General features: G+C 40.0%; 1 protein-coding gene across 3 annotated transcripts in view; it reads right to left on the reverse strand.

The window, feature by feature from the left end:
• Nucleotides 1-20,584, reverse strand: part of LOC149836723 (chaperone protein dnaJ A7A, chloroplastic-like) — a 35,350-nt gene extending 14,766 nt beyond the window's left edge. Inside the window, exons 1-5 of one of the 3 annotated variants that reach the window (XM_090007092.1) lie at nucleotides 20,444-20,584; nucleotides 18,825-19,010; nucleotides 17,316-17,376; nucleotides 17,130-17,187; nucleotides 16,176-16,218 (exon numbers count right to left, since the gene is read on the reverse strand). In XM_090007092.1, the coding sequence (XP_089863218.1) occupies nucleotides 16,176-16,218; nucleotides 17,130-17,187; nucleotides 17,316-17,376; nucleotides 18,825-18,952 (290 nt within the window). In that variant the 5' untranslated portion in view covers nucleotides 18,953-19,010; nucleotides 20,444-20,584. Of the gene's footprint in view, nucleotides 1-16,175; nucleotides 16,219-17,129; nucleotides 17,188-17,315; nucleotides 17,455-18,824; nucleotides 19,011-20,100; nucleotides 20,200-20,443 lie in introns of those variants that run through there. The other 2 variants (XM_090007090.1, XM_090007091.1) reach the window with 2 other exon arrangements.
• Between the last annotated feature and the right edge of the window lie 5,572 nt (nucleotides 20,585-26,156).

The raw sequence follows: 26,156 nt of genomic DNA on the forward strand, positions 1-26,156 counted from the left end.
ATATGGTTGCTTGGTTGCATAGGAATGGATGTCACATAAAAAATAGGAACTAATATGAAGAAGAATGTACACATATATACACTGATATTGCATGGGGTGGATGGATGAGTGTACATGTGATGTTTAGTGGCATAGGAATAGATGTAGCGTAGGGTTGTTGATTCACACTTTTCTTCTATTGCACGCATTTCACTTATGCTCATGTACATATGAACACATAAATGCACATGCTGACTCACTTTTTCCTCTATCGTTCACATTCAACATATCATTATATCACTCACAACAACCTCCTCTTAGGCATCGTTCATTACAAAAGCCAAAGAGACAACTAAAAATTTTGTAATCTCTTGCCATATTTGAACTTACAGGAGAACATCCATTCCCATGCAACCAAACAACTATACAAGCAAAAGAAGTCCATCAAAAGCATTATATGCATTTATTCCTATGCTATAGCAAATTGCATATGTACATTCATCCCCATGTTATATTAGTTTTCCATATTCTTTTTATTTTAATCCATTTTATGCAACAAAACAACCACATGTACATTCATCAGTCAATCTCCATGTCAATCAGTTGGCATAAATGTACATCCATCTCCATGGTATATCAGCTTCCACATTTTTTACGTGTACATCCATCTCTATGCAACCAAACAACCACATGAACAAAACAATCAGTTTGCATGTGTACATCCATAGTCATGCTAAGCAGTTTACATATCTTATGTGTACATCCATCCCTATGCAACCAAATGACCACATACATCCATCCCTATGCAATGCATACGTGTATATCCATTCTTATGCTACATCAGTTTCTATATTTTTTAAGTGTACATCCATCCTCATGATATCTCTATGCAACCAAACAACTGCATGTGCATCCATTCCTATGCAACCAAATAACCACATGTACATCCATTCCTATGCAACCAAACAACTGCACAAGTAAAAAAATCAGGTTTCATAAGTGTACATCCACGCCCATGTTATATAAAGTTTGCACAGTTTCTCACGTGTTCGTCCATCCTTATGCAATTAAATGACCACATACATGTATATCCATCTCTAAGCAACTAAACAACCACACGACCAAAACAATCAGTTTGAATACATGTACATTCATCTTCATGCTAGAACAATTTGCACATTTTCTCACGTGTACATCCATCTTTATGCAACACAAAGCTAACAAAAAAGAAAGGTGAATTACATCAACAACCCAACAAAAAGGGTGTCACACACCGACCACATTCCGCCTTAGTAGTGTTGTTTGATATTGTCAAAACTGGTGTGTTTTGATGTAGAAACCGAGAAGAGAAGAGAGAGAGAGAGAGAGAGAGAGAGAGAGAGAGAGAGAGAGAGAGAGAGAGAGACTTCTTTGGTGAAATCGGCAGCCTTTTACTTTTCTGTACAGCTGCACTAATACTTCATTAAGATAAATAGGGTTAGAGTATTTTTACATGGACAAAATTGTCCTGTGTTAGTAAAACAAATTACATTAGAGTATACACGATCCATATGGATCTTCTACTGGATCCATATCTCATCCATATTCTAATACCCTCCCTCAAGTTGTGCATGGGAGTGAACCATGTGCAACTTGTTCTTCAGGTACCCAAAACGGTTACTTGTGAGACCTTTAGTGAACATATCAGCGACTTGGTCTTCTGAAGGCACATAAACCGGCTCAATCTCTTTGTCTGCTATCTTTTGTCTGATGAAATGTTGGTCAACCTCAATATGCTTAGTCTGACTGTGATGAACCGGATTTAACGCAATTTGTATAGCGCTTCTATTATCACATATAAGAGTCGATCTAGAGATATCCTCTCGCATCTCTGTAAGTAGATGCCTAATCCAAGTCACTTCTGCTATGGTAGCTGCCATAGATCTAGCCTAATCCAAGTCACTTCTGCTATGGTAGCTGCCATAGATCTATACTCTGCCTCTGTGCTAGATCTTGCCACAGCCTTTTGTTTTCTGCTACTCCATGAGATAAGATTCCTTCCAATGAAAACACAGTATCCTGAAACAGACCTTCTTTCATCTGGATCTTCTGCCCAGTCTGCATCTGTATAGGCCAATATGTCATGTTTTGGTGTCCCCAAAGGAGATTGAGCATATGTGAGTCCATCACCCACCGTGCCTTTTAAATAACGAAGAATACGTTTGACAGCATCCATGTGACCAGTCTTCGGTTCATGCATGAACTGAGATACTTGATTTACAAAATATACAATGTCTGGTCTAGTAAAAGTAAGGTACTGTAATATGCCCACTAAGCTGCGATACTTGCTTGCATCAGGATATAACTCACCATCACAAATACTGAGCTTTTGATTGACAACACTGGGTGTAGGCACAGGTTTGCAATCCGTCATTCCTGCTTTGGCCAGAAGATCAAGAGTATATTTGTGTTGAGTTAATGACATTTTTTCATCCTGTCTGTCCACCTCTACACCAAGAAAATATCTCAGTTCTCCAAGGTCTTTCATTTTGAACCGCATGCTTAGTAAAGTTTTAACTCGTTGAATATGATCTGGAGCATTACCAGTGATCACTATATCATCAACATATATGAGTAAGAAAACCATAGTGGTTTCATCCCCGTATATGAATAGAGAATGATCTAGCTGGGAGCGAATGAAACCGTGGTTTTGAATCTCTAAAGAGAAGCTCTCAAACCATGACCTAGAGGCTTGCTTTAAACCATACAATGCTCTGGTTAATTTGCATACATATTCTTTTGGGTCTCCCTCTGCATAGCCGTGAGGCTGCTCCATGTAAACTTCTTCTTTCAAATCCCCATGAAGGAATGCATTTTTAACATCAAGTTGACTAAGGGGTCACCCATGTTCAATTGCCAGGCCAAGAATCATACGAATAGTTCCCATTTTCACTACTGGGTTGAACGTCTCATCATAATCTTGACCGTATTCTTGAGTAAAACCTTTGGCAACAAGACGTGCCTTGTATCGTTCAATGCTACCATCTGGTTTGTACTTAATCTTATACACCCATTTTGAGCCAACAACATTTTTATCGGGAGGACGACCAACTATCTCCCATGTTTGACACTCATGAAGCACCTCGATCGCTTCATTCATTGCTTCAATCCATTTGTTAGATTGAACAGCTTGACAAAACCCAAGTGGTTCTTCGTGTTTTTCAATCTGGGATAGAAAGATCTAAAAATCCATAGAGAAGTTATCATAACTCACCCATTTTTCAATAGGATGCCTTATCCTGCCTGATCTTCTTGGTGCCTCTTTATTACTGAACAATGTCTCTTGTTCTCCAATAGGTACATCTATTTGCTCTCTGGGTCTCCTAGTATAGACATTTCCTTTGTATCTCGGACATTCTGTTTCTGATGCCTTATCTGAAGTTGTCTCATCATGTACGCTTTCAGGAACCAAAGTGGTATGTTCTGTAATATGTGAAATAAGTTCAGCAGTGAGCCATGGATCATACCAATTAGCAGCTGCGTCAATATGTTCACGATTGTGGTCTGCTTTATTTTCTAGAAAATTATTTTCATCAAAGACAACATTTCTGGAAATTCTGATCTTCTTATTGGCGGGGTCATAGCACCTGTAACCCTTGTGTTCATCTGCATAACCTATAAATTGGCAGGTAGAGGCTTTGTCCTGAAATTTAGTTCTCATCGATTTATCAATGTGTACATAACACTTGCATCCAAAAACTCGTAACTCATCATAGTCAGGCTATGTCACATGGGTGCGGGTGCGGGTGCGGGTGCGGCGCAATTCCAAAAAATTTGGACACGGGGACTCGGCTATATATATATATATATATATATATTAAAAAATATATATTATAAATATATATATATATATTTTTTAAATATTATAATTATTAAATTATATATATAACAATAAATTAACACATAAAGATTGTAAATTTTAAAGCAAAAAAAAAAGTAATTCTTAACAACACAAACTTACTAAAATATAACACATAAAGAAGCTTGTGAGTGTGATAAACAACAAAACTTTTAATAAATCTGCCTCATCGTCTGAATTAGAAGGAAGAACAGGATCGAGGTAGTCCATGTTGAGAGTATGTAAATTATGTTCTCCCTCCAAGTCAAAATCTTCTGGATTTACATCCCAATTTTTGGATGGTCCACAACTGAATCAAAAAATCACTATATTAGTATCTAACTTAAAACTTTGAATACAAATATGAAATATTTAAATACAAACTTTGAATACAAAGAAAAAAAAGTACCTATACTCTTCTTTGGTGCGGCCAGAAATTAATCGTAGATTTGAGTGAACATATACCAAATCCTCTGCTCTTTTACTAGTGAGTTTGTTTCTTTTAATGTTGTGAATTTGAGCATATGTACTCCAATTTCTTTCACAACAAGATGATGTAGCAGGTTGGGATAACAACTTCATTGCAAGACGTTGCAGATTTGGTGTCTCTGATCCATATGTTGCCCACCAATTAAGGGGATCTTCCTCGTCCCTTGCCACAAGTGCTGCTAAAGAATCAAATATTCCAGTAGAAAACTTGCCAAACTCACTATTTACAACCTTAAACATGTGAGGATCATTAAAAACTCTTCCCAAATATATCATTCTATTTCTTGATATCTCAGGATCTTCATTTGGAGAAACACGACCAACACCTGCTGTCAACCATTTTTTTGCATAGTATTTTGGATTAAGAGAGTGTGACATGCAATGCAAAGGTGTATTGCTTTTATCCCATCTTCTCACTAAAACTGAATGTACATGATTGTAAAATTCTGAATCATCAAGTGCAATATCTTTCTTCTCATGTTTAAAAATGATACTTTGAACTTTTTCAATCATATTGTCCCACATTTCATAAATTCTATGAAGCATGGGTACATCTCTGTCAACTTCTCTCAGCATTTCCCAAATAGGCTCTGTAAATTCAACAAAATATGTAATTTTATCCCACCAAAAATCATCACAGATGCATTTTTTGATAGCTTGAGCCTTGACATCATCTTCAGTACGATAAAAATCCCAATCTTGATCAGCCACCACCATCATCAATGCATTCTTGAGTTGCTTAATTCTTTTTATCATAACAATGAGAGAAGCAAAACGAGTTTCAGCAACTTTCAGTAACTTGAGATCAGAATGTCTATTAAATATAGAAAGGGCATGATGATGGTTTACAACAAAATTTCTAATATTTCGAACATCATGCTCTATTTCCTCAATCCATAAGCACATTTCATGTACATGTGCATCATCTTTTGATGGATTGCATATACTCTTAAGTGCCAAATTTAAACTGTGTGCTGCACAAGGAGTCCAAAAAATATGTGAATATGTATCTTCACTTGCCAAATTCATTCTTGCACGACTGCAAACTGGAGCATTGTCAGTAATGATTTGCACCACACTTTCTTCACCCACTTCTTTTATCACTTCAACAAATAATCTCTTTAAATATTCAGCATCTTTATACTCTCCAGATGCATCAACAATCTTCAAAAAGATTGGCCCATTAAGTGAGTAAGCAATGAAGTTTGTCAGTGGTCGCCTTTGTACATCAGTCCACCCATCAGAAACAATCGACACTCCATGTCGTTTCCATGCAAATTTTTGGGTCTCTAGCAAGTCTTCAATTCTATTTTTTTCCTCTGCAAGAATGACTGTTCTTAGTTTTTCTGAACTAGGAGGCACATAACCACTCAAATTGCAATTAGCCAAAGATGTAATCATATCTTTCCAGTATGGACTTCTAGCTACATTAAAAGGAATTGAGCTTGAGTAAAAGAATCGACCAATCTTTTTATCAATTTCTGCTCTTGCCATGTTTTTGAATGACGCTTGTATTGTTTTATTGCTTTCTATATTTCTTTTCTTTAAAAGCTCTTCTTGTATATCACTAGCAGTAGGAAAAGACAAATTAATCGAATCGCTTTTCATCTCTGCAATTTTCTTCTTTTCAGCTTCCTCTTGTTCTTTTTTTAATTGCTTTAACATGTCTTTGTCAACCCCAGAACATGCCCTAATTCCTTGACCACGAATATGCAAAAGATGTGCTTTCACACGCGTATAAGAACCTGTGAAAACAGTCTTACATAGATTACAATGAAACTGCACATTCCCACCACCACCACTACTAGCTTTTATCCCTTTTGTCACAAGCCTCCAAAGTAGTTGAGAAACTTCTAATTCAGGGTTAGAACTTGAACCAAATGTATTGACACTACCGCTAGAACTCGCCATTATATCTGAAAAGTGAAAACTGAAAAGAAAATAAGTAAATAAAATAAAGTTAATAAACACTACCTCTATGAATGGGAAGCACAGGGAGGGGCCGAGCCCCTCCCCTGCGAAAACAGGGAAGCATGGAGGGGCCGAGCCCCTCTTCTGCGAGCAGAGGGTGCAGGGAGGGGGGCCGAGCGCCTCCCCTGCGAAAACAAGGAAGCATGGAGGGGTCGAGCCCCTCCCCTGCGAAAATAGGGAAGCATGGAGGGGCCGAGCCCCTCTTCTGCGAGCAGAGGGTGCAGGGAGGGGGTCGAGCCCCTCCTCTATGAATGGGAAGCACAGGGAGGGGCCGAGCCCCTCCCCTGCGAAAACAGGGAAGAATGGAGGGGCTGAGCCCCTCTTCTGCGAGCAGAGGGTGCAGGGAGGGGGGGCGAGCCCCTCCTCTATGAATGGGAAGCACAGGGAGGGGTCGAGCCCCTCCCCTGCGAAAACAGGGAAGAATGGAGGGGTCGAGCCCCTCTTCTGCGAGCAGAGGGTGCAGGGAGGGGGGGCGAGCCCCTCCTCTATGAATGGGAAGCACAGGGAGGGGCCGAGTCCCTCCCCTGCGAAAACAGGGAAGAATGGAGGGGCCGAGCCCCTCTTCTGTGAGCAGAGGGTGCAGGGTGGGGGGCCGAGCCCCTCCTCTATGAATGGGAAGCACAGGGAGGGACCGAGCCCCTCCCCTGCGAAAACAGGGAAGAATGGAGGGGTCGAGCCCCTCTTCTGCGAGCAGAGGGTGCAGGGAGGGGGGCCGAGCCCCTCCTCTATGAATGGGAAGCACAGGGAGGGGCTGAGCCCCTCCCCTGCGAAAACAGGGAAGAATGGAGGGGTCGAGCCCCTCTTCTGCGAGCAGAGGGTGCAGGGAGGGGGGGCGAGCCCCTCTTCTGCGAGCAAAGGGTGCAAGGAGGGAGGCTACGAGCAGAGGGTGCAGGAGGGTCGACATACCTGACGGAGGGGGAGACGGTGGCTGCCTGTGGGTACCGTCGCCGGAGTCTGGATCGCCGGCGTGGGTGCAGGAGAAAGCTGCAGGGGCTGAGGGGGAGAGGCAAAATCGAGAGGGTAAGCCCCTCTCCCTATCGATAAACCCTTTTTAGGGTTCGGCTGCCAAAAAAAAATTGGATCTGGGTCGGGTTTGGACCCGACCCGACCTGCATCCAAAACATAATTTAAAACTCGAAATGGACATTTTTGGACTCGGTCAAAGTTGACCGAGTCCAAAATGTCGACGAACTCGGCCTCGACTCGTTGACCGAGTCGGACTCGGCATTGACCGAGTCCGGGCCGAGTCCGAAGCCGCACGCGAGTCCGCACCCGTGTCGGGGCGTGTCGACTCGGGTGCGGCAACCCTTTAGCCGAGTCCGTGTTACATAGTAGTCAGGTTGTACACCAAAAAGAACATAATAGGGAGACTGATCTTCAAGGATAGGCATAGGAAGACGATTTATCACATGAATGGCAGTGTGAAAAGCTTTTGTCCAAAGACTAATAGGCAAGTTACAACCATGCATCATACTCATTGCACTTTCCACAATATGTCTGTGTTTACGTTCAACAATCCCATTTTGTTGTGGAGTGTACGGGCAAGAAACTCTACGATGTATCCCATTTTCTTGGAGAAAATCTAAAATTTCTTTGGAGGAATACTCACCACCTCCATCACATTGGAGAATTTGAATATTTTTGGAGAATTGAGTTTTAACGTAGGCATGAAAGTAACGAAAAATAAGAAAAACCTCTGATTTGTGTTTCATAAAGAATATCCAGGTAAAGCGAGAGAAACTGTCAATAAAGGATACATAATATTTACTTCCAGAAGAGGAAGGATTAAGGGCTGGGCCCCAAACATCAGAACATATTATCTCAAAAGGCATGGAAGCTCTTTTATTTATTTGATGAAAAGGAAGTACATGACTTTTGCAAATCTGACAATTAGGACACACTTTATCCTTTAATGGAGGTGAAACAGACTCTGAAAGAAAACCATTGGACACTAACTTTTCAATAAAGACTTGACTACAATGACCAAGACGAAAATGCCAGAGATCTGGCTTATTACATTTGGATAAACTTAGGACACTTTTAGAGACATGATCAAACTTGGGCTTCAGGACATTGGAGGTTGGATCTTCATTGAAGACATACATGTTTTCACGTCGCTCTCCTTTAGCGAACATCTCCTTCGTTTGAAGATCCTTGACAAAGACAGAAGTAGGAGTAAATTCCACAGATGAATTGATAGAATCAACAAGCTTAGAAACAGAGATAATGTTTTTCTTTATATTTGGTGCATGAACAACATTAGATAAAGGAATGGAAGAAGACTCGAACAAAGGGATAAGAACATTGCCTACGTTTGAAATAGGGTGGTGAGTCCCATCTCCAGTTACAATATTAGATTTACCAAAATAGGGAAATCAAAGTAGAGAACTTACCTGCATTGCAGGTGACATGAGCTGCTGCCCCAGAGTCCACATACCATATCCCATCATCACTCTGTTTCAGGTTCAAGTTGGCCATAGCAGACAAAAGGAGATCCTTAGCATCATCACTGACCCGAAAGGTACCTGCAGTTCCTGATGTGCCAACATTTCTATTGCTTTGTATTCTATTACGATTTTGGGGGTTGTACCAACAGTTGGCTTTAATGTGACCACGTTTGTTGCACTGGTAGCATGTGGGAACAATTTTTGAAAAGCTGACAGCTATGTCACATGGGTGCGGGTGCGGGTGCGGGTGCGGGTGCGACACGGGTGCGGCACAATTCCAAAAAATTTGGACACGGGGACTCGGCTATATATATATATATATATATATATATATATATATATATATATATATATATATATATATTAAAAAATATATATATATATATATTAAAAAATATATATTATAAATATATATGATTTAAATATTATAATTATATATATAACAATAAATTAACACATAAAGATTGTAAATTTTAAAGCAAAAAAAAACAATTCTTAACAACACAAACTTACCAAAATATAACACATAAAGAAGCTTGTGAGTGTGATAAACAACAAAACTTATCATAAATCTGCCTCATCGTCTGAATTAGAAGGAAGAACAGGATCGAGGTAGTCCATGTTGAGAGTATGTAAATTATGTTCTCCCTCCAAGTCAAAATCTTCTGGATTTACATCCCAATTCTTGGATGGTCCACAACTGCATCAAAAAATCACTATATTAGTATCTAACTTAAAACTTTGAATACAAATATGAAATATTTAAATACAAACTTTGAATACAAAGAAAAAAAAGTACCTATACTCTTCTTTGGTGCGGCCAGAAATTAATCGTAGATTTGAGTGAACATATACCAAATCCTCTGCTCTTTTACTAGTGAGTTTGTTTCTTTTAATGTTGTGAATTTGAGCATATGTACTCCAATTTCTTTCACAACAAGATGATGTAGCAGGTTGGGATAACAACTTCATTGCAAGACGTTGCAGATTTGGTGTCTCTGATCCATATGTTGCCCACCAATTAAGGGGATCTTCCTCGTCCCTTGCCACAAGTGCTGCTAAAGAATCAAATATTCCAGTAGAAAACTTGCCAAACTCACTATTTACAACCTTAAACATGTGAGGATCATTAAAAACTCTTCCCAAATATATCATTCTATTTCTTGATATCTCAGGATCTTCATTTGGAGAAACACGACCAACACCTGCTGTCAACCATTTTTTTGCATAGTATTTTGGATTGAGAGAGTGTGCCATGCAATGCAAAGGTGTATTGCTTTTATCCCATCTTCTCACTAAAATTGAATGTACATGATTGTAAAATTCTGAATCATCAAGTGCAATATCTTTCTTCTCATGTTTAAAAATGATACTTTGAACTTTTTCAATCATATTGTCCCACATTTCATAAATTCTATGAAGCATGGGTACATCTCTGTCAACTTCTCTCAGCATTTCCCAAATAGGCTCTGTAAATTCAACAAAATATGTAATTTTATCCCACCAAAAATCATCACAGATGCATTTTTTGATAGCTTGAGCCTTGACATCATCTTCAGTACGATAAAAATCCCAATCTTGATCAGCCACCACCATCATCAATGCATTCTTGAGTTGCTTAATTCTTTTTATCATAACAATTAGAGAAGCAAAACGAGTTTCAGCAACTTTCAGTAACTTGAGATCAGAATGCCTATTAAATATAGAAAGGGCATGATGATGGTTTACAACAAAATTTCTAATATTTCGAACATCATGCTCTATTTCCTCAATCCATAAGCACATTTCATGTGCATGTGCATCATCTTTTGATGGATTGCATATACTCTTAAGTGCCAAATTTAAACTGTGTGCTGCACAAGGAGTCCAAAAAATATGTGAATATGTATCTTCACTTGCCAAATTCATTCCTGCACGACTGCAAACTGGAGCATTGTCAGTAATGATTTGCACCACACTTTCTTCACCCACTTCTTTTATCACTTCAACAAATAATCTCTTTAAATATTCAGCATCTTTATACTTTCCAGATGCATCAACAGTCTTCAAAAAGATTGGCCCATTTAGTGAATAAGCAATGAAGTTTATCAGTGGTCGCCTTTGTATATCAGTCCACCCATCAGAAACAATCGACACTCCATGTCGTTTCCATGCAAATTTTTGGGTCTCTAGCAAGTCTTCAATTCTATTTTTTTCCTCTGCAAGAAGGACTGTTCTTAGTTTTTCTGAACTAGGAGGCACATAACCACTCAAATTGCAATTAGCCAAAGATGTAATCATATCTTTCCAATATGGACTTCTAGCTACATTAAAAGGAATTGAGCTTGAGTAAAAGAATCGACCAATCTTTTTATCAATTTCTGCTCTTGCCATGTTTTTGAATGACGCTTGTATTGTTTTATTGCTTTCCATCTTTCTTTTCTTTAAAAGCTCTTCTTGTGTATCACTAGCAGTAGGAAAAGACAAATTAATCGAATCGCTTTTCATCTCTGCAATTTTCTTCTTTTCAGCTTCCTCTTGTTCTTTTTTTAATTGCTTTAACATGTCTTTGTCAACCCCAGAACATGCCCTAATTCCTTGACCACGAATATGCAAAAGATGTGCTTTCACACGCGTATAAGAACCTGTGAAAACAGTCTTACATAGATTACAATGAAACTGCACATTCCCACCACCACCACTACTAGCTTTTATCCTTTTTGTCACAAGCCTCCAAAGTGGTTGAGAAACATCTAATTCAGGGTTAGAACTTGAACCAAATGTATTGACACTACCGCTAGAACTCGCCATTATATCTGAAAAGTGAAAACTGAAAAGAAAATAATTAAATAAGTAAATAAAATAAAGTTAATAAAACAGGGAATATTGGAGGGGCCGAGCCCCTCTTCTGCGAGCAGAGGGTGCAGGGAGGGGGGCCGAGCCCCTCCTCTGCGAGCAGAGGGTGCAGGGAGGGGCCGAGCCCCTCCCCTGCGAGCAGAGGGTGCAGGGAGGGGGGCCGAGCCCCTCCTCTGCGAGCAGATGGTGCAGGGAGGGGCCGAGCCCCTCCCCTGCGAGCAGAGGGTGCAGGGAGGGGCCGAGCCCCTCCCCTGCGAGCCGAGGGTGCAGGGAGGGGGGCCGAGCCCCTCCCCTGCGAGCAGATGGTGCAGGGAGGGGGGCCGAGCCCCTCCTCTGCGAGCAGATGGTGCAGGGAGGGGCCGAGCCCCTCCCCTGCGAGCAGAGGGTGCAAGGAGGGGCCGAGCCCCTCCCCTGCGAGCAGAGGGTGCAGGGAGGGGGGCCGAGCCCCTCCCCTGCGAACCGAGGGTGCAGGGAGGGGGGCCGAGCCCCTCCCCTGCGAGCAGAGGGTGCAGGGAGGGGCCGAGCCCCTCCCCTGCGAGCAGAGGGTGCAGGGAGGGGGGCCGAGCCCCTCCCCTGCGTGCAAAGGGTGCAGGGAGGGGGGCCGAGCCCCTCTTCTGCGTGCAAAGGGTGCAGGGAGGGGGGCCGAGCCCCTCCTCTGCGAGCAGAGGGTGCAGGGAGGGGTCGAGCCCCTCCCCTGCGAGCAGAGGGTGCAGGGAGGGGCCGAGCCCCTCCCCTGCGAGCAGAGGGTGCAGGAAGGGGGGACGAGCCCCTCCTCTGCGAGCAGAGGGTGCAGGGAGGGAGGCTACGAGCAGGGTCGACATACCTGACGGAGGGGGAACCGGTGGCTGCCTGTCGCCGGAGTTCGGATCGCCGGCGTGGTTGCAGGAGAAAGCTGCAGGGGCTGAGGGGGAGAGGCAAAATCGAGAGGGTAAGCCCCTCTCCCTGTCGATAAACCCCTTTTAGGGTTCGGCTGCCAAAAAAAATTTGGATCTGGGTCGGGTTTGGACCCGACCCGACCCGGATCCAAAACAAAATTTAAAACTCGAACTGGACAATTTTGGACTCGGTCAAAGTTGACCGAGTCCAAAATGTGGTCGTACTCGGCCCGGACTCGTTGACCGAGTCCGACTCGGAGTTGACCGAGTCCGGGCCGAGTCCAAAGCCGCACCCGAGTCCGCACCCGAGTCCGTGCGTGTCGACGCGGGTGCGGCAACCCTTTAGCCGAGTCTGTGTGACATAGGCTGACAGTGAAATTTGGTGTAGGTAACAACCCACGTCCACCCTGAAGTTGGGCAACGTCGGCAAGCACAATAAAGAAGTGACAAGAACATGATACTCTGATCCTAGGGCATTTAATGTCTGCTACACTTTTTCTTTGTCTGACACTGGATATCCAACAATGACCAATTGATCTGTGATACTTTTGACTTGATTTAAAAATTAAATAATGGTCATTGCCCCCTTTTTCAAAAGTTGGAATTCACGTTTGAGAAATAACACCTTAGCCTCTGATATCTGAGAGTAGGTCTGAGCTAGAGTCTCCCACAATACTTTAGTTGTGCAATCATCAGGAATAGAAACTAATACTTTTTGCGACAATGTGGAAGTGATGTACGCAACGAGAGCTTGATCTCGCTTCATCCAAGCAACAAATGCAGGGTTGCGAATGATGTTTGGCAATCCTCCGTCCTCTTTGGCTGGTTGTGTGATAGATTCTAAAGGCGTTGGAATGGAGCCATCCAAGTGACCTGAAAGGTCTTGACTTCGAATGAAGAGAGTAATCTGCCTTTTTCAGGTCAGGTAGTTGTTTGTGTTTAACTTTTCGGAAACTAGTTGCCCCAAGAAATTGGAAGAAAGAACAGAGTTTGTTGAACTATCCATTTGCAGAAATTTATGGCAGAGATAGACTTTATGACAGAAAGATCAAGGTTGGCTGAAATGAGACTGATATCATAAAAGACTCAGAAATCGGCTTTATGATAAAAGAACCAGAGAAGGTCACGACAGGATTTTAAAGAATGTCACAACAGGGTATTGGACAGTTGATCTGGGTATTGTCCCAGTATTTGTGAGACAAATAAGGAACCATGAGCAGATCTGAGTATATTCAGATCTGTGAATGGAATAACGAGCCTTGAATGGAGTTGTAGGGGTGTGTTAAAAAAAAAAGTGTAACCAGACCGTGAAACAAGGACAACACACACAAAAGAAAGGGGAGAGCTTGGCTGGATTGACCAGTCTAGACAAAAAAACAAACTCAAAACAGAGGAACTCGACTGGGGTGACCAGTCCAGAACAGACCAGATTTACGTGAGAGGACACATGAAACAGGGGAAACTCGTAAATAGAAGAACTCGGCTGGGGTGAATGATCAGTCCAGATCAAATTCACGTGAGGAGAGAGACCAGGCTAAATTCACGTGAAAGAATACGTGGAATCAGCTTTTCCAGAAATAACGAGAGGAAAACAGGAATAACGAGGAGAGAAACCTAAAGGAAAAGGAGAAACAGATCATGACCTGTCGAGGAGGAGAACTCACCTTTTTGGAAATGAAGTGTGACCTGACGAGAATGAGGATGCAGCTTTTCACGTCTCTGATGAAACTCGTTTTACTCCCAGTACTGTCGCTGCTCTGATACCATGTCAAAACTGGCGTGTTTTGATGTAGAAACCGAGAAGAGAAGAGAAGAGAAGAGAGAGAGAGAGAGACTTCTTTGGTGAAATCGGCAGCCTTTTACTTTTCTGTACAGCTGCACTAATACTTCATTAAGATAAATAGGGTTAGAGTATTTTTACATGGACAAAATTGTCCTGTGTTAGTAAAACAAATTACATTAGAGTATACACGATCCATATGGATTTCCTACTGGATCCATATGGATTTCCTACTGGATCCATATCTGATCCATATTCTAATAGATATAACATTTATTAGGCAAAAAGTAATAAAAATCAATCACTTTTTCTCTATTGTGATCCTAATAGAGTTTCTACATTCAGGTGCTCTTAACATGAGGTCTCAGGTTCGAACCCCATGGGGGTTATCCCCCCAACTTGTCTATAAAAAAAGGTGAAAAAATTACACGTGCCCAAATAGGAGAAGATCTAAAGGCTTTAAGAAGATAAAGCTGTCAAAACAACTTTGCATATTATGCAGATAATCTAGTTTTGTCTTGGTGAGGTTGGCTACCAATATTCAAGGCTCATGGATAACCATGAAAATCTTGGGCAATACTTCTAAACATATACCTAGGGCTGTCAACAGGTCGGGTTTGTATCTAGTACCCAACCCGAGTTCCTAGTTATGGGCATGAAAAACACTAACCCGAATAATATTCGGGTCAACCCGAGGAGTATGTGGGCAGGGTTTGGGTCATAATTTGTGCCAGGTACCTGACCCGGCTTTTTTGTCAGGTACCCGACCAGAGTATCTTACATGTATTTTTAATAAAAATAAAATTTTAAAATTATGTGAGTCTGAGTCTGGGATTTCATTTTCGTGACCCGACAAAACCCAAATCCGAACCCAGCGATTTGTTATTTAGGCGGGTTCAGGTATACCCTAATGGATAGAGTACCCAAACCGTTGACAGGCCAACACATACCCTTCTTAGTGCAATTTGCGCACACCTTGAGGTTGTTTCAAGCTTCAAATTTGAACCCATACCTAAGGCAATGTTTTGGAACCAATTGAAACATCATTAATGGCTCTGAAAGTTTTATTTGAAGAAAATCTAAATGTTATTTAGATTTTCTCATAGTTACCACAGCGGGCATAATGTAAGGTATAGGACTTTATGTCAATAAGGAGCTTTGTTAGCGGTAACGAAAATGGCTCTCCCTGAACTATCAAAACTAAGGAAGTTACTCATGAAGCTCATCAATGCCTGGACTCGGGAAGCAATACGGGAATCGTAATAGTAAATTATTATTTCAAATTTTTAGAGGATTCGAGAAAAGAGAAGCGAGTAGGAAGTGGTATGGGGAATCATTTTGGAAGTAATATGTAAAATCTTATGAGCATAGGACTTGGGATTTCTAAAAGACAAGATTGCTAAGGGAATCACAACTTCTAAACATAGAAATTGGGATTCTTGAGAGAATCAAAATTCCCAATCATGGGAACCGGGATTCCCATGTTATGAGAATCGGAATTCCTGAAGGATTAGGAATTCCTATCATGCGAACTGAGATTCCCAAAACTAGAAATTGAGATTCCCATGTCATGGGAATTGGGATTCCCATCACTGGGAATCGCAATTCTTGACAGATTCTGATTGTACTTCCTGAGAATCATGATTCCCATGTACCGTAAACGATTCTGATAACTATGGATTTTCCTCTATCTTTCATATTTTCTCGGGATTCCCATCACTGGGAATCACAATTCTGGGGTAGCCATGGATTTTTTCTCTATCTTTGGAATTTTTTTTACTTCTTTGGCCAGTTTGTTTATTGACCACTGGTCACTGTTCTTTTGATAAAAACACCGGACTCATCATAACCTTAATAACAGACATCAAATGCACATAAAGCATTAAACAAAATGCAGCTAAATCATGAAACGGCATACTCACTTGTTCACATCTGGATGGTAACTCCTGGCAAGTTTACGATAAGCTGAAAAGCAAAGCAACAAATTTCATTAAACCTAATGACCCAATGAGGAGAATCCACTAATGTTACTAACTAAAACAAAATAGTACACAAAATAGATGCACAAGGACCGTTCATAAAGATTGGGAAAACAAAGAACATAAGGAAGAAGCAAATCCATAGTCGCATGGCATCAATCTAACTACCACATTCAGTGTTCACCCCAAAGTGTGCCACAGCCAGAAAGTTTAGCAATAAAGCAGTGGATAATGATAACAATAGTAACAAGACTTATTTGGACAAAAGGATCAGACAACATGAAATGGCCCACCAACAGCAAGTACATTCTGAAAAAGAGTTTCCAACCATTTCTATAAGAAAAAATGAACGTTTTCCCAACTACTGTTGAACAATATAAGTAAAAGAATTCACAAAAGATGTCATGGAAAACTAGAAGCAGAGTTTTTCAATTGTGAAATCCTGGGTTAGACACTAAACAGATCAACTAAAAAGGAAAACAAAGAAAAAAAAAGTACACAGGAATCAGAATTCAATCTATCCGAGGTTTAGTGTATGTTACTGAGTGTATTTCATCATATAGTTTTAGGGGTTTTAGGGGAATCTTAGTCCTACTAATACGTATTCATATCTTTTAGGTAATGTAGCATGTTTATCCCCAAACAAGCATTATGTACATATTGAATTAATGCCAAAATTTATAGCTACATGTATATGTTAGCTATTGCCTCAATTTTTATCACTAATTGGCATTCATCTTCATTTATTCTCCTGTTATTCTTCAATAAACAAGTCTCAAATATATAGCCAAAAAAAGGGCTTGATGGAGTGCAGAAATGTATAATTTACAATGCTAAAATTACATCAGTAAATTCAAAACTTAACGAATAAGACAAAGGGGCGGCGGAAAAGATTACCGCTTTTTATCTCAGATTTACTGGCATTTTTTGACACCCCGAGGACAGCATAATAATCCTATTTAAAGCAACATTAGATTGCAATAAGTAAATGAAAAATAAGACAAACAGATCTAATTCACATACAGGGAGGACATCTAGAACTACATAAAATTATGTAAAATGTTTCCACACAATGATACTCACGGCATCAGCTCTAACAACAAAACGTGCTCCCCTACGGCAATGAAGATTCTGTATCCCTGCACTAACCAATGCACAGAGAGAATCTTGGGAAAACAAGCTGGTATATGATGATGCCAAATGTTTTTCCCTGCTCAAAGCACTGTAGACCATACAATTAGGAGTAGATTTTATATAGTAATATATACAAAATAAACAGACATTTGCTGCCACATCAAACATCAATTACATAATCTACAATAACAGTTATAAACAGATGCAATTAACATCTAGTCACGAGAAAAATAATAATCAAATGTGGTTAAAACAATCTATAACATCTACATTTGAGTAATATAGGCAGGAGATATAGAAGTTAATGAATGGTATATTTCAGGAGAAAGTAGAACCTTCCAAGAAAATGGATAAAAACACATCCATGTTCCCCAGGAATCACATGGACTGCTAACAGTACATCAGCAAAAAGCATCCACGGGATAAAATTACTTTCCAAAAACCACACTCATAGGTAATACAATTGGATGTCAAATGATATGACCCTCAAATGGACATCGTATAGACATTGAAAGATACATATTCAATGTATATTTGTGTTTAAAATAGCCCAGTGTATCCATGTCTACATTTGATGCTTCAGGGCGCTTGTGCACCGTACTTCTGAGTGTTATAAAATACACATACAGCACAAATGCATATCAGATAAATCTTTGGGGTGGGTATGTGCACTATAAATTTGGTGTCAATATCTCATTGCTCATGCATTTCTTAATGACTCAAAAATGTATCTGCAGAAACAGTAAATGAACCATGCAGTACATATCTGCAGGAGCAAAATGGAGCTCACACTTATGATTTTCACTATACATAACTAACAACATAACCAGATATCATTTGGTATAGATGCATGTATGCACGTTTGTATGTGTGTGTGTAGCTAACATTTTCCATATATGTTTTATATTTCCTACTTATTTCTTCTCTTCTACAATACATGCACACACCAATCCATATCCCTGCATCCATTCTTTGAACAATACCCATGTTATACCAGACATACCCGAGTTACACCATGTGCCCATATGGACATCCATGGGAACCAGAACCAACACCACCTTCCAAGAAAATAGATGCACCTACACCCATGCACAGGAGAGTGTGAACGCATGCCTATTTATTCAACCATCAGTATGCATTGATGAAACAAAGCCTCCTAATAGAATATGGCACCAATAAAAGACTAATCAAGAGCCATTTGTTTCCAGGTAACATGACATGCTCATTTTAAGCCCAGCTTCAGGCATAAATGAACATTCAAAAGAAAAACAACAAACAAAGGATTGTGTAACTAGGTTGACCAAATATACTGACAGAACATTATGAGTAAACTTAGATCTAATGTTGTAAGATGCCTAAGTCACAGAAGATAACGAGAAAAAAAATGAATCATGAAACCAAATAAGATACAAGAACTTGCTATATTCCACTAATTCCAGTAACAAACAATATGCTCACCAATGAGATGTCCACAGCTTGTTTTTCTCATAAATTGCCATGGTACGCGCAGTTGAACATTTCGCCTTACACTGAGGTCGGACTCCCAATTGCACCACCCATGTACCTCCATAAGGTATTACTGCCATTATATTCTTGAAAGATGAAGGCTTCTAAAGAAATTAATGCCACCAATGTGTATGACAGCTGCACATCCATAGCATAGTAATATAAGCATCTTATTTGCAATTTTAAAAACAATACAACACCATTAAAGGGGAAACTTTTTTGTCTTCTAATAATTAACCGTGACAGGGCCTCACAGCATAAACAGACAAACCATCTTTGAAGACATTACAAGAGCAATAAGAACCAAACAAAAAGGGAGAAAACAGGAAGGCAGTGATCTGAGTCAAGGATCAGAACAGTAGGAAACACAGGGTACTTGGTCACATGAAAGAGGAAATGTTCAATGACTACTAACATAATCAGCATTGACAATGATGACAAAGGGCCATAACAAGCAACTTTAGCAATTTAGAAAGCAATATCCACAAAACAAGGTCATCTGGCCTCTATGGCCGCAAAGCTAACCACGAACTAGAAAAAAGTTTATGAACTAATGATTCTTTTAGACTGTGTCTGGATGTACCCGGTTATCCAGGAAAACCAGATAAGCCACACTATTGCATTGAACTCACAGATAGAAATGCAAAGGGAACATTTGGATGATTACTGGGCTTAAAACTCTTGCCTTTTAATTAAGACGGAAATTAAGCAAGAAAACCTTCAAGAAACCATAATACCTTCAGGACATCACAGGGAATGTCGAAACAACAAAACCCTTTGTAACTGCCGTGAAATAGCATCATAAAGAGTAAAAGAAATGTCACTTCAGACCTTTAAGGGGTGTTTGGTGGCAGCCACTTATCCAGATAAATGGGATAAGCTTAGAAATTGCATTCCACCTTGTCACATTTATCGGGATAAGCAGTTGCATCTAAACACCACTTCAGAGGGTACTTGGACGCACCCCCTTAACCAGAAAATTGAGACCGATTGGAACACAGCATTACGGAGCAAATGCCATATCCAAACCCACACGAGATTTTGGGTAAGGGCCGGAACATCCAAAAGCACCATTAGGGTGTGTCTGACACACCCACTTATCCAGGAAAAAAACAGGATAATCAAACGCACTGTTTTGCTTCCTAATCGCTTATCCCTTGTTTATGGACGATTAGGCGCATGAAACAACCGCTTAACATTCAAACCGATGCCATTCACAAGTGAAAACCTGTCAAATTAATCGCGAAATCACAGATAAACGTTCTTCCGCATTTTGGGTATAATCTAGGGGTCATTCCAAAACCAAAAACCCCATTTCCCAGTTTTCTAAATTTATATATTTAACGATTCCAATATGCCACAAGAACTCCCCCAATTTCCTTCTTCCTTCCCTCCTTCGCCTTTTTCTGGTCGCGGAAGTCGGGAACACACCAGTAGAGAGAGAGAAAGAGAGTAACAGCCTTCTTCCTCCTCCTCTGCTCTTAGTTCGCCGAGGAGGAGACGCAAGAAGAGCGATAGATGGTTGTAATTCTAGAGAGAGAGAGATTTTAGGGTTTGTGTAGACGATGAACCTGCGGGCGTGAGGAAGGAAAGAGGAGGGAGAGCGAGAGGAAGAGGAGGCGGCGGTCTGGCTCTCCAGTAAGTGCCGTTGCCTGTGAGCTCTTGATAAGGGGACCCTTTTTTAGGACACCACCAAATTTATCAGATTAAACGGGCGGATGTCTCTAGATGCACTCATTTTTAACAAGTTAAATGGACGAATACCAAAGTACGTCACTCCTAATCAGTGCACCCATTTGTCTCATTTATCTAGATAAGCAGGTGGACCCAAAATCACTTAAGTTATGCATAGTTAAATGGGATAAATTGGGATATTGTGCTCTACACCCAATGTGATGTTATCTTTAGCCTGATAAATTTGATGTGCCTTAACATATACTAAAAGTACAATATACTTGTGTTTTTAAGGAGCCAAGCTAAAAGCTAGGCTAAGTGAGCTTGGGGAGGTTGTCTCGAGATTGGGAACATTTTTTCGTTAGCCTAAGAATGGTTGCATTGGTACTCATTACACCTTAGCCCATTGCTTATCAGGTGTACCAGTACCAAATACCGGTATAAAACTCCTCTCCAAGACTATGAAAATAAGTATCAAGTGTTGAAAAAAACTTATCTCAATTACTTGAGAAACACATACCAACTTACGTAGGAACAAATTTATATTGCATTATAAATAAGTATTAACTTCATTTCTTTTAGCATTTCTGCCTACAAACAACAAAATTTTTTATTTTGATTTTTTATAAAAGAATATTATAGAATAATTGATTGCTTTACGTATTATGTTTAACTGTTTTAATTTGTAGGTATCTTATGAAAATATATATTTTGTATCAACTTTTTAGAAATTCATGCCAGTTCTTTTAGAAATCGTATGAATGTTTATTAAAGACTTTTGATATTTTTAGTAACGTATCAATATGCTGTCATGTCATGTACCCGTACATGTTTATGGCAACTAGGAGCCTAAGCCACCTCTGCAAAATCTTACAGACAGATTAGAATAACATGATTCAATCACCAATTTCAACTAATCGAAATCACATATAGAGTATATATAAAAAAATATATATATGATGGTCCACACTCTTGTTGGTAGACATCTAGCCACTAAATGTGAGATCTAACCATACAAATGTATTTTGCATAGTTTATTTATTATGTTACATGTCTAGTACACCACAGGATTTTTTTTCTGACACAGTAAAAAAATCAATGGATCACAATTGATGAAGATGAAGGTAGTTTAAAAATGTTATAAAAACAATTTGTTGGAGTAAACTTTAACTAGTGAAAACCGTTTGTGGGGGTTGCCCGTGTGGCCAGTGGAGTGGTTGTGAGGGTGTTGAGATGAAGGCACAAAATCAAATCTCACTAGTGCATGGGTGTGCATTTAGATTTTAGAGATGGGCCACGTAAGCCAGGGTAGTTGTGGGGCCCACTCAGGGTTTCCCCCGCTTCAGCAAGGATTCCTTGTCATAGAAAAAGGACTTCAACACATGAAAATAATTAAAAAAATATGTTAAACACTGGATAATGTTTTTTTTTTCACTTAGAATTATGTAAATCAATTGTATACCACAGTAAGTTATGGTGATAAATACATAGATAACAAATAATAATTGTATAATATATATTTATAAATTTAGAACTTTTACATACCCGCCTAACTTTTGACCTAAATACAAATACACGCCTAACTTTTCACATTTTACCAATGAGCGCTTAGGTTAAAAACATATTGATCAAACAACTGCCCCTCTCAACCCATGTGAGTTTTACATAGTTAAACCATGGTTAGTTGAAATGATTTACTTTAATACCCCCCCTCTAGACATTAACCAATGTTGTAAAACTTAGGGTCTTCTTACATGGGAGATTAGGGTTTAGGGTAGTGATTTATCGGAGGAGCAAGGAGTGGGGGCATTCTCATTGGATGGGAGTTGTGATGATGATGAGGTTTTGCAAGAGGATCAGAGGGTTTAGCCAGAACCGATGCCTAGGGAGATGACCCGAGGATGCTTTGAGCAAAAAACTAGAGCCATCTCTTATTGTTCCATGTCCATTGATGCCAATAGAAGTTAGACCTGTCCACCAACAAAATTGGATGCAATATCTGTTGGAATTTTGAGACCGTGGTGTGTGCAGTGTAGGAGGATAACAAGAGACGGAGGAGAGAAGAATGGTAGAGGAGAAAATTACTGAAAAACAGCCCTGCGTCAGGGGGTGGTTCTTGCTCGGTCATTCCTGCAGTACGCAGGGGCTGAGGATTTATAGTCCTCCCCTGAATGGTCATTTTTTCAACCATTAATGAGGATTTTAATCCTATTCAATACATTATAATGGAATTTTAACTTACATGTTCTGTAATTTATGAGCCCAACCCACCATTGTGTGTGGCTCCTTGGATTACAATGTGAGACCGTATGGTCACATTGGATCCTTTACCCAGATAATATCTGATTGGCAAGGTTGCCACTGCTGTTGTTTTTTTTTCTTTCTTCGTCTCTCGCTCAACTGCAACAAAATTGTAGTTGTTGCAACACAAGTTTGAATGTTGGGTACGTAAATAATCTGTCAACATCTTTCATCTTCCCCAGTTCGGATCATGTGGGTGGATTCATAAACAAAGTGTTGACAGAAAGTAAACTGTCACAATTAGTCTAATTATTGAAAGAGACCCTAAGTTTTGATATGTAAAAGATGGTTAATGGCCTCAAGGGGGGTTGACCTAGTGGGGTGGAGCCTTGGCTGCTAGATGGGCAGTCAAGGTATTCTCACGAGCGCCATTCCTCTGCGCAAGCCAATGCATAGCATAGGCTTTGAGGGCAGGGGTTCTAGCTTTAGAGTTTTACGCTGCCAGCATGAAGACTGTAAGTAATGGCAGGCTGAGCCAGCACGATCAGGTCTTCCTGTTGGGCGCAGTTTTTTCGAGTTATAAAAAAAATGGTTAATGGTGAAGCAAAGAGATGAGGGAATTAAGTAATTTTATTTATAGAAACTAGGGTTGGACCATGCTAGACCCACCTAAGTTGAGAGAGGTGATTGTTTTATTATTTTTCTAACCCAGGCGCCTGTTTGCAACAATGAAAAGTTAGGTGGGCAATTGTAATTTGGTCAAAAGTTAGGTGGGTATTTGTAAATTTTTCTTTATTATACATGATTTTTATTTATGTAGGGGCCAGCTGTTTGCTCTTAATTGTAAAAAATAGGCCTCACACTTATGAAATTTCAAATACGAACTTATATTTTCCTCGAAACTGCCAAAAAAGAGCTCAAACTGTTTATTTTTTCTCTTTTACGAGAAAGAATGAGTAATTTCAACTTTCAAAGGTAGATGTTGACTTGAGGCTTTTATTTAATTGTTTTCGCCTGAACATGGAATTTCACAAAACTAGAGCTCACTTTCACCAATCCAACATATATATATATATACGGTCTAACCCCAGCTTGCCTATAAAAAAAGGATTATTATATGCCAAGGGGCTGACTTCGGTGAAATATGAACAATGTAGCAACTACGCGGCACAACGCTTTCATGCTGGCATGTTTGTGTTTCACAGTTTCACTCACAGCTCCTACCAACGGGGATTCCCCGTGGTTTGTAGGAGCTGTCACGTCTCCTTGTGGTGGGGACGTTGCAGGTTCAAACCCCATGGGTACGATTGAATAATAACTGGTGGGGTCCGCCTAACCCGCTTTAAAAAAAAAAAAAAAAAATTCAGAAGTGCACAAAATCAACAGGTAAAACTAGCGGGCCCACTCTTTTTGGGTAACTTTTTCCCAACGAAGAGCGCGATTTCTAATCATAAAAAAGCAAAAAAAAAAAATTTGTCATACTGACACGTGTAACCCGTACAAACGTGGCTGCAGCTAGGGCTTGGCGGGAAGGGAGAGAGGGAGAGAGAACCAAAGCGTCTGTGAGAGAGAGAGAGACCGTCGACCGGAGCGTTGGGGGAAGACAGGGTAGGGAGAAGGGGGGAAGAGAGAGAAACAACCCACCACCGTCGATCGAAGCCGATGGACGGCGGCAGTTGCATCATCTCCAACTTCTTCTTCTTCTCCTATGAGTCATCTCTCCCTCTGTCTCTCTTTTTCTCTCCCCCTTCCTTTGCCTCTTCTTCTTCTCTCCCCCTTTCTTCGCCTCTTCATCTTCTTCTCTCTCTGTCTCTCTTTCTTTCTCTCTCCACCTTCCTCCTCCGCCTCTTCTTCTCTCTATCTCTCTGTCTTTGTCTCTCCCCTTCCCCTACCTCTTCTTCTCTCTCCCCTTCCTTCGCCTCCTCTTCTTCTTTTTCTTCTCTTTCTATGTCCCTATTTTTAGATAAGTAAAATAACATCTTTTTTCTTGTGAAAAATTGAGATTTTTTACATGGCCAAAAAATATATTTTTTCTTGTGAAAAAATGCCATTTGCAGTTGCTCGGATGGGGGCATGTAAGTCAGAGTGGTCGTGTCGTCATCTAGGGTTTTACCTCACAGAGGGGTGGGCCTGTTAAGCGATCTGATCCACGGTGGAAGGTGAAGAGGCATAACTTTTCTTTTCCTCGTCTTTCAAGGTTCATTCATGTATGATATGCAGGAAAATTTCTCTACCGTTATATTTAGAGCATACCTACATAAAACATGATGCCATGGCGATTTAGGTACCTTCAAGAGCATGACAGTGGCACATCCCATCACTTCAAGAATAAAAACAGGTTACACGCTTCAAAAATCTTTCAAATTGAATATTCAGGTGCACTTGGAATAATCACCAACACATATTATAAGTAGGAAGAATTAAACACAAATTAATTGAGCTTAGGGACAACTACAATGATTTGTTCTAATGGTGGCAAACTCTTGCATTAATTGAAGAACATGGTAGATGATAACATTTTCTAACTGGCTGTGTCTTGGAAAGAAGGTGAAGTAGAAAAAAAACTATTAGGGTACATTTGGATACTCTGGAGGAGAATTCTCATGGAAAGATGAATTCTCAATCCAAAGAAATGACAATTCGCAATCTCAAAATTTCCCTTGTTTGGATAACTAAGATGAGCTCAATGATTTCCCTTGGGAATTCTCATGTTATTGTTTAGCTATAAAAGTGTGTGATAATCCTTGTTCTTCAATTTTAAATACAACGTTTGTCAATTTTATATGGACATCTTATGTGGTCTTTAATTGAATCAAAAGTAATGGATCCAAATCCAATGGGATGTGATCTGGAGTGTTTAGATCAGATTGAATTTAAATTCAAAATTGGATCCGAGTTTTAGCTAAACAATACTTTTTGAAGTTTGAATATGGTGAGTCCTGACAAATATAAACCCAAGAAGTCACATTTTATGACTTGGATATGGATCTTTAATCAGATATGCATATCATGGATCCAGATATGGTTCAAAGTATTTATATATAAATTGGATTTAAATTTGGATCTGGGTCTCAATTTAAGTCCAAAAAGGATTTGCATGTCGTTTGATTGAATTTGGTGCCACACGACAAATATACTAGACCCAAGAAATTGCATTATTGACTCAAAATGAAACTTTAATTGGATCAGTTATAATCTGCATTTAATGGACTGTTTATATTGGACCAAACTTGGATCCAAAAAGATGTCATGACACATGTCTTCATGCAAATCTGCTTTATGTACACCTGAAAAAGTTGCAAAACCCAAGGAGAGAGAGAGAGTTGATCGGAAGCCTCTGTGGCTTAAACAAAGAGAGGAGAGAGGTGA

This window comes from Nuphar pumila, chromosome 5 (assembly GCF_984573655.1).
Source record: "Nuphar pumila chromosome 5, dmNupPumi1.hap1.1, whole genome shotgun sequence".
Lineage (NCBI taxonomy): Eukaryota > Viridiplantae > Streptophyta > Magnoliopsida > Nymphaeales > Nymphaeaceae > Nuphar > Nuphar pumila.